General features: G+C 37.1%; 1 protein-coding gene across 1 annotated transcript in view; it reads left to right on the plus strand.

Annotated features, from left to right (window-relative positions):
- Nucleotides 1-6,635: 6,635 nt before the first annotated feature.
- Nucleotides 6,636-10,077, plus strand: part of LOC118748290 (general odorant-binding protein 19a-like) — a 14,282-nt gene continuing 10,840 nt past the window's right edge. Inside the window, exon 1 of the mRNA XM_036482665.1 lies at nucleotides 6,636-6,839. Coding sequence (XP_036338558.1) covers nucleotides 6,759-6,839 — 81 coding nt within the window. The 5' untranslated portion in view covers nucleotides 6,636-6,758. The remainder of the gene's footprint in view (nucleotides 6,840-10,077) is intronic.

Genomic DNA, 10,077 nt, shown 5'->3' on the forward strand with positions numbered 1-10,077 from the left:
CTCATTATAAAATTGTTGAATATAATTGTTATAAGGCCAAAAAATAAAACCGGGCATGAATAAATCGTTTTGTACTTGGTAAAAGTCTGGCCATTTTCGAACTAGTTCGGTTTCAGTCAGGGAATTTTAGTTGTAAACTAGTATTTTTTCTGACTAGTTTGGGGTTTCACTGCCGGGCATATGTACGTATTGCGTATGTTTGCGTTTGAATTTGTGAAGAATTAATTTGGGTAAAAAGAAAACCTTGACAAACAATTAAAAAGTTCATTATAAAAAGGTGAAGCACCTAAAAAATAATTGAAAATTAATTAACTTTACTGATTGCCCTAACACTGACACCCGTCAGCTACAATGTATGCAAATCAAAGGTAACGGTAACAACCCTCCACGGTATGTATTTGAAATCCTCAATATCGGGGCCACCTGTTGTAAAATATGGGGAAAGGCCTGTAGTGTAGGGCTGCCAGACGTCCCGGTTTTCCCGGACATGTCCCGGTTTTGGACTATTTGTCCCGGTGTCCCGGTCCAACCTTAAAATGTCCCGGGTTTCGTTTAAGTGTCCCGGTTTTCGATTTGATTGCACAAATTTTGAATAAAAATGACTACACTGAGAGAAAAAACGCATTGTAATATTAAGAAAAAATTGTATGAATTTACTGGGGGAAATAACGCATAGTAAACATGAATATTTTTTTATTTGATTATCGTTTTAAAATGTTCGTATTTAAAAACAATACTTTCATACCACGAACACGTGGTTTTGAATCAAACTGAATATTTGTATGCACATTTACATGTCTGGCTGTAGCTGAGTGCACGAAGATGCTTGCCACAATTTGCTAATTTCCAGAGCGTCAGGGTTCAAATCCCATTACAGGCAGCATGGAATTTAAATATTTTTCTTTTTTAACTTAATTATGAAAAAGCATCCGTTAAGTGCAAAGCACTTCATTTTAATATTGGCGTAGGTATTTGATTTGAATATTTCTATACTAAATACTAAAATTTGTATACTTAAATTTATTACGAGTTGGGTTGGTGCTCTTTCATATGCGAATTTTTTTAAATTTAGCACGTTTTGCACAAGCAATAGTTGATGATTAATGTAAGTATGTACCTAAATACTTAAAATGACATGCACAGAGTTTTACAATTATATTAAGCAAAGGCCAGAAGTTTTGAAACAAGTTCATGGCAACGAAACAAATGACTGATATTTAAATGTTACCTTGTATTTAATTTTTTTTCTTTCCTGAAACCTAGATTACTTATAAGTACCGTGCCGTACAAAATTATTGGCTCGGAGACTATTTCATCAGATCACAATTTCTAATCAGATCTTTTAGAAAAATTTTGAAAATGTAGCTTTTGAGCCAATTAGTAAAGTGCAAGTCTGAAGTTACCAGAAAATTTCGTTGATTTTTTTCAATTATTTATTTTTTGCGGACAGTGTCTTCTACATACAAAAAAATTTCGCACATAGTTTGTATAGAAGAAACTCTCAGTAAAAACAATACCGAAAATCAACTAAATTTTTATGGGCTGTGAAACTTCTTTTTCAAAATTTTTATAAAAAAGTCTGAATAGAAAGTTGCGAATTTGTATGCAAATTTATGGCATTTTCCCGAGTTTTGCACAAAGTTTAGAAATTTTATTTTTATGTTTTCTGATGTATTTAGTATAAACTGTATTTTTATAAGGAACAATAAAGATACATGCATTGTGAAAAATTCTTTGTGCTTTAGTTGTGATAAATTGCTTTGTTTTGCTGCTGTACGTTGTAATGATCTCATGATATCATGTTTTTATATTTCCTTTCTAACTGTAAAATAATTATTTAATTCTATTCGATATATATATATAATACGTTCACCAAATTTCAAGCAAATCGGACCAAAAATTAGATTTTTTTAATAGATCGGTCCCTGGTCCACTTACTGGAAAAAAGGATCATATATGCTAATCTAGGCAAAACAAAATTTCAAACAAATAGAACCAGATCGAATAGATCGGTCCCTAGTCCACCTTCCGGAAAAAAATAAATCTTTTTGGCCTTTGACGTGGTGGGTGCTGAAAGCTATTTATATACAAAGTGTCATGAAAATCGGACCTGCGTTCGCAAAATTATCTGTTACAAAAAGAACGGACTTCTCTTTAGATAATTAGTTTAGAAAGTACAGACATAGATTACATATTTGTAACTTTCATAGAAATCTTTGAAAATTAGCGATGGTCAAAGTTGACAAAATTAAGAAAAATGGGGGCTTTTAAATGTTATGCATCATTTTAAATTTCTATAAATCATCTTTTCAAAACATGTTTGACTTTTAAATAGGATTTGAAAAATTGTCAACTCTTGCGGCCTTCGGAGGGGCTACTCAGACTTATTCATAGCGTTTTCTTTTCTCGAAAAAAGGCTGCACTTATTCTGCCTTGTGTTAGCGCTGTCACGTTTTCATGTTCTTTTCTCAGCCCTTTCACAAGGCGTCGTGTTCTTTTCTCAGCAGGTTGCGCTCTGATCCGGCGAAAGTGCTGCCTTTTCTGCCATCAAATAAACGTGAGGGTGAGAGTTGCATAGTTGATTTTGAATTTAATCTTGTAAAAATTCAATTATTTTCCCTATCAGAAATAAGTGTTTTGCTTTAAAATTGTTAAAGACTTACAGGCCAAGTGAATAATTCAGCTTTATTAAGTTCTATAAATAAATTGTGATGGAGTAGTAGATTTTCTGTTTCATTCTCATATAAAGAATGCAACATTTTCTCAGGTTTCGGGGCAACGCAAAGCAAGAGTTCCCATATAAAAGTGTATGGGCTCAGCGGGCGCCTGTCTTGGGGTAAGCGGTTCGCTATATAAATGTATATTCGGTTGAGAAACCACCCCTGACAGCAATGAGTTGTGCGCTGGAATTAGGACCCGCCATGTAAAAACAGGTTCCAATAAAAATACAAAAAAGCCTCGGAATATTGCTTTACAAAGTAAGTTACGCATAATGCAGAGCAGTCGCTCGGAGTAGTTCGGCGCTTGGAAATAACTTCGGCTGCGCGTTATTTTGCAACTGACAAAGTAATGCGTCGTCGGAGGTGTTCATTTTGTACTTTACTAGTAGGTGGCATTGGCCATGATGACAATTTTGGTACTAAAAACTGAAAGAAAACATGGCTTACCTCGTAAGGTGCTTACCTATTTTCCCAGTGGGAAATGAGCTCCTTCATTTAGTTCATTCTCGTTCACCAAACGGAAAATTTTTTCAAAACAAAATTATGCATACGGTACGTTTTTGAAGAGAAATGCAGTCAAAACAATGAAAGATGATTATTCAGAGTTGCACACTAAGTACAAGAAGGAGCTGACGATGTTCGAAGAACTCAAAAATTATTTAATAAATTTACGTGTGGGAAAGTTTACTGGAGGTGCTCTTTCTAAGCTATCGAAAATTCCAATCAACAACAACCAACCAACAAAATTGGTGGTTAATTGAATTAAATTTGGGGGGGTATGGGGAATTATACGTGTTGTCAGAGGATTGAAGATTATTTTTAAAACAAAACTTTCAAATTTCCGAGCACTTATTTAACAAATTCGGTTTGAAATATGCACTTTTTGTAAAATGGGTGGGTTTTAAGGTGCCCTCTCCGCCCACACCGTAAACACTGCGCAAATGGCTAAATATTTCCCAATTTGGTCTTAGAAGCAGGGCTTAAAAGATAGTTCATTTTAGGTCATTTTAAATTTCGAACAAGGTCGTTCATTCTTTTCGAAGAACTAGTTCAATGAACGAAGTAGTTCGAGAACTAGAAGCGTAAGAGCGCTGTCCCGCCTCGATACTAAAATCGCGCTTGGTGACTTTAACGCCTGGGTAGGCAAAGAAGGCATATTTGGTCCTACGATCGGAAAATTCAGCCTTCATGACAACACCTCCGACAACGGAGAGAGACTGATCAACATCGGGAACATGGTAGCTAATAGCCACAAAGCCACTGTGTCCCCTGATCAAAGAACAAAGAACCAGGACTGCAAACTACTCCAAAAATACAGTGCGGTTGGGTTCGGTTCAGTGGTTCGAACCACTTAGAAAAGCTAGTACCGGTTCATGAGTATTCCGGAACCGCGGTTCGGTTCGGTTCAAATGCTTCATTGGTAAAGGATACAAATATTAAAAAAATATGACAAGTCTATGTATATAAAAATAAAAGCTTAGTTATTGAGATCAAATTCAAATAAATATGTGTGTGTAGTAGTGGAAAAGTAAATAGGAACGCGACATTTTAACAATTTTGGCTTTTTTATTGTTAATTTTTTTTTAAGTAACAGTTTCATTAAAATTGCAAACTTTTCTATAAGAATTTCTAGAAAAAAATTTTAAGTTTTATGCTGATTTTTGGCAATTTTTTCTACGGATTTTCTTTTTTGATAATAATTTTTGTATAAAATCTGAGTATATATTTACATTTATTTTCTGGCGGAGATATGCAGTTTCTTCCATACAAATAAAGCATTTTTTATGGACGAAATTATAACTCACAGAGCTGCCATTAAACTCAAAAGTGTATTACAAAAACTTGCTTAAGTGGATTTTGAACCAAAGCGAACCATTTTTGAAATGGTTTTTGGTTCGATTTTGGCAATTCCAAATAAAAATGGTTCGGTTCGTGGTCCGGTTTGAAACCTGAAAAAAGCGAAGGTTCGGTTCAAAAACCGATTCAGTTCAAAACCGGTTTGCAGCCCTCCAAATAACCAAATTGGTCATGTTGTGATGGGCGGAAGATACGCTTCGAACGTACTTGACGTGCGCTCTATCCGAGGTAAAAACTACCTTGTTGTAGCTAAGGTCCGCATGCGTCTCTGTGCAATAAAAACGAGCGTCAGGTAACCAACATGTACCTAGTACATATGTCTTGACTACCATTACAGTATCTAATATTAGACCTTAAATTTTTAAGATTACAATTATTATACTCGTAATGGTAACTTTTACGATTAAAGTAATCGCAATCTTTTATAATTTTGGGATTACAATTAAGCAATCGTAATTGAAATGTAATCGTAATCAGAAAGTGCCCAGTCTTATAGAAACTAACAATTTATAACATCGGCAGATATGTATATTGTAGTACATATGTATATATATGTATATTCAATAAGTATATGTATATTCAATAAGTTTTCAGTTGTAATCGGAAGAACAAGAAGAATTGTCTGTAAGCAATATCAGTAGGTACAACCTCTACTTTAAGACAAAAGTAAGTAAGGCTACTGGTGCAAGGTTTTTCGATTAGTTCTCAAGGACCCTCTGAAATTCTGTTCCCCCATTTGCAATAATATCTATACCTCAACGAAAAAATTTATGGACTTGAAAAAGTAACTTGACTCTAAACGTTTGAACATACATACGTATGTATGTATGTAAATATGTATGTTGCAGCGAAGTGCTAAAGATTTTACTTAAGAGGCGTCGCAAAGCACACAGTGTAAAAACTATAGATAATATAAAAGTATATTATACATACATACATATGTATGTATGTGCATATATCGCCGCTTGGCACGCAATACCCCGTTTCCGCTAAATGCAATGCCACATATGAGGCAGCACTGGAAACAATTTATTTAGTCACCCTGTCTCACAAATTTAATGGTGAATAAATATAGTAGGTTCTTTCCCGAATCATCCGGAATGGGTGCGGTAGTTATCTCAAAAATGAGACATTATTCCGAGGAACGGGAGAGCAATAAACCACATTTCGTGCCCAGAGTTTGGGAAACAGCTGTTTCACGTGATTTTTGTGGTTGCCAGTGAAATGCAAACAATTGGATATTGAATTTTGATGACAAATTTGATGGTATTAATAAATAAGTATATAAGTATTGAAAATGTAGCAACAGGCAATTAATTATTCCTTAAAAGCACAAAGTACATAAATGCAAGCCACATGCAAACACAAAACAGCCGATATGCAATTCGACATTTTATCAATTTTTGCCCGGAGAAAAAGTCCGGGCTGTTTCGGGTAGGAAGAAGAAGAAGACACTTACGATCCAATACATTCCCATTTTCGCTCCCTATCACCCATTTTTTGGAAAAAAAACCCAGTATAAGCTCATATTCAGTAAGCTCTGCAAACTTTCAAAAGTTTTGAAGAGAAGTTTTTTTGCTCTTTTGTGAAATTTTCGGAACATCTTATACATACGTCGTATTGCATTTGGCGCAAGCAAAGTATTTCGCGCCAAGCGACGATATTATAATAAAAAAATAAATTTTTGATTTTAGGCCAAATTCCTATAAAATTGTTTGCTGGGTTGGAGCTACTTCGGCCGTTGTATGTACTTTTCCTCAACCACTCAGGCACTTCGTTTATAGCTCTAATTGAACGTTTCCATTCCGTTTCTATCACTTGTCAACACATTTGTACACGAATTACACTCAACGGTTTCATGACGACTGTGACACCGTTATTATAACGTAAATGTTCCATCCCAAATAACTTTGTTTGTGCCCCACCTTGCATAAATATTTACGAGCTCTTGAAATCAAGTGTATGGTTTGTAAAAATTACAATACAAATTTTTTTCACGTTTTCCTCTGTCATGCAAGTTATAAAAGAAAGTTTTCCAGCTGCTGATAAAGCATTTGATATTTTCTCGCGATTTTAATCAGAATTAAGCGCTTATTGAATTAAACGTTGTTAGAATAACATAAAACCTAAAGAAAATTTATAAACTAAAGGATATTACACTCAAATTGTGGGCAAGCGAACATGTTAAGCAAATTTATCGCTTTTATCCTTATAACGGTGTTTATCGTGTTGGCGTTGCAAACGAAACCGATTTCTAGTGGTGTGAGTGGATTAATTTTATACACATCTGATATTTAATAATCGACAATTTAAAATCTTAATTCCGAGTTTTGCATATTCTGAGATATTATGAATTTGTCCTACAAATGTAAGGGCATATTTTTTCCATCGGAGAAACTTCGTTTTAATATAATTTAAAGAATAATTGCTTCTTAAAAGGAGCGGTGAAAACGAAGGAATTACCTTTGGTTTTGGGGCGCCTTTTAATTAAACAACTAGCTAATATCCGACGTGCTTCACTGCGCCTTAAAAGTATTTTTGTGTTCTTTGATACCTGCATCCTTACTAATATTATAAATCCGTAAGTGAGTTTGTTTGTTTGCTACGCTTACACGCTTCAACTACATATTCAACCGATCATCGCGAAATTTCGTACACCGCTGTCATTTAGCCAAGTCCTTCTCCACCTGGACTTTCCAATGCAGTGGGGCCTTGCCCTTCTTCTGCTACCACCAGCGGGTTCCAAGTAGAACACTTTCAGAGCTGGAGCGTCGGAGTCCATTCGAACGACATGGCCAAGCCAGCGTAGATGCAGTATTTTCATTCGCAGCACTATGTCGTTGGAAAGCTCATACAGCTTCTTTTTCACTTGCAAGTCCATAAACATACATATACATACATAATTTGTTTATACCTACGATAAAACCGCATTAACAAAAGAGCGATTTGATTCAATTCATATTTATTTCAAACGTTTATTCCTCACTGGCTAACCAGAATGGTGAGACTGTGGTATGTACATAGCAAGAGCTTTCAAAAGTTAAAATGTTGTAAATGCTCTAAACTGTCCACAATATGTAGCTGTGGTTGTGGTATAATATTGCTGATGTAGCTGATGTAGCTAGCGAAATAGCTAGCGGCTGTGGTACAACATTCTGGTTAGCCAGTCAATCGTTATAGCGAATTCAATGAAACGGCATTCAAAAGTAAACAAAATCTGATGGTTTTATTCGAAAATTGTTTAATAATAAATTTGCGCGTTGGACCGAAATGGAAGCGAACAGTAATACAAACCAAATAATTTTGACTTCACGTTAAATGAATTATGCATTTATATTTGTTTTCTAGCCGATGTGAGAAATAAAAAAGAAAACGATTTGAAAACAAATTCGCGAATCCAGGCACAAGAAAATGTGTTTCCAATTTCTTCCTGCAGCTAGACAGACCACATTCATATTGCCATTATGCCTAATTGAGAAATATAGCAAGATTCTGGAGCCAGTGGCCAACGTACTCCAGTCGGGAAACCTGGAGGTAATTACTGAATCGGCAACGTTTTATAAAACTTTAGAAAAGTTCATTCTTGGTGAGACATTATATGTGAAGAAAATGTCACGTTTTATAATGATGATTTTGACGAATGTAGACTCAATATCGATAAAGATATATGTACATATCTCTGTGCATAATGAGGCGCACACAGCAAAATCCAGGTTCTGTGAAAGATGTTGTGCAATTTTTGTGTGAAAACGAATTATGTGTGGGACTTTTTCCTGAATATGTACGCTTCATTAGATTAGATTCCATCATCGTCATCCTCTAACGAGAGGAGCTTTTCTGTTTTGCGTAGGATGAAAAATTATGTGCGCTCGACAATGCCCCGGTGATCGGACTTTAAAAAATTCTGTGTGGTAGAATCTGGAAACAAATGTGGTAGATTTCAAAAAAATGTGGTAGATCTCGGGCTTTGGATCAAACTTTGTACAAAAATTAAAAAAATTCTGCAAGGTTTCACCTAAATGGCAAACTTTTTAATTCGACTCCAAAAAAATTTAATTATACGCGAGCGCACTTGTGCACAAGGGTATATTAACTTTGTTCACATAACGGTTGTTTGTAACAGCCAAAATGAATCGAGATAGATATAGACAAATGCATACATAAATGCTCAGAATGAATAGAGAAGTCGATTAAGCCCTGTCTGTCTGTCCGTCCGTCCGTGTACACGATAACTCGAGCAAAAATTGAGATATCTCAACGAAATTTGGTATGCAGGTTTCCGTTTATCCAAGGTAGGTTGGTATTGAAAATGGGCGAAATCGGACTGTAACCACACGCACTTCTCATATAACGGTAATTTAGAGAAATACAATATCCTCGATAAATCAGTAAGTATCAAAGCTAATTTATTCAAAATTGATGCGTGCAACAATTCTTTACCAAGAAATACGTTTATGATAAAATTTTGGAAAATGGGCGTGGCACCGCCCAATTATGATCACATGTATGTATCTCGGAGTGCAATGGGGTATAGTCGTTGCGCTGGGTATGCAGTTACAGTTGCACGGTAACCAATCCGAGTGGAGCCTTGGGTCACGGCAGAAAGAGAGGGGGCTTCGGTGGGGCCACTCCGACTTATTCGGTTTAAGGGCTCACTGAAGTCTGCAGCGTCTGTTCACCAGTAGGTGCGGCTGCAAGCGGGTATCTGCTTGGAGCAAGCGGCTCGCTATATAAACGTGTATTTGGTTGCGAGACCACCCCCGTCCCAGCAATGGGTTGTGCGCTGGGCTTGGGACCCGCCACGTAAAAACCACTTCCAGTGAAGAAGCAAGGCAAAGCCTCGGATGAGACCCCTTATGATGACGACCACGGCAAACGTTTAAAGGACTAAAGGACTACGATTTGAGGGCATGCACCTGGAATGTCCGGACCCTTAATAGGGAAGGTGCCTCTGCCCGGCTGGTTGATGTTCTCGTAAGGACAAAAGCTGACATCACCGCCATCCAAGAAATGCGTTGGACGGGGAGGGGCAAGTAATGTCTGGGGCCTTGCGACGTCTACTACAGCTGCCATGTAAAGGAGCGCAAATTCGGAGTTGGGTTTGTGGTGGGAGAGAGATTCCGTCGCCGAGTACTGTCGTTCACCCCGGTGGACGAGCGTCTAGCGACAATCCGCACCAAAGCGAGATTCTTCAACATCTCGCTCATCTGCGCCCATGCCCCGATGGAAGAGAAGGATGAGGCATCCAAGGATCTCTTCTATGAGCGCTTGGAGCGCACGTACGAGCGCTGCCCCCGTCATGATATCAAAATCGTGTTTGGCGACTTCAATGCCAGGGTGGGAAAGGAAGGGATCTTTGGAACCACCGTCGGAAAATTCAGCCTCCACGACGAAACGTCCGACAACGGATTGAGGCTGATCGACTTCGCCGGGGCCCGAAACATAGTAGTATGCAGTACTAGGTTCAAGCATAAAAAGATCCATTAAGCTACGTGGCTGT

Source organism: Rhagoletis pomonella, unplaced genomic scaffold (assembly GCF_013731165.1).
Source record: "Rhagoletis pomonella isolate Grant_MI unplaced genomic scaffold, Rhpom_1.0 Rhpom_scaffold_00013, whole genome shotgun sequence".
Lineage (NCBI taxonomy): Eukaryota > Metazoa > Arthropoda > Insecta > Diptera > Tephritidae > Rhagoletis > Rhagoletis pomonella.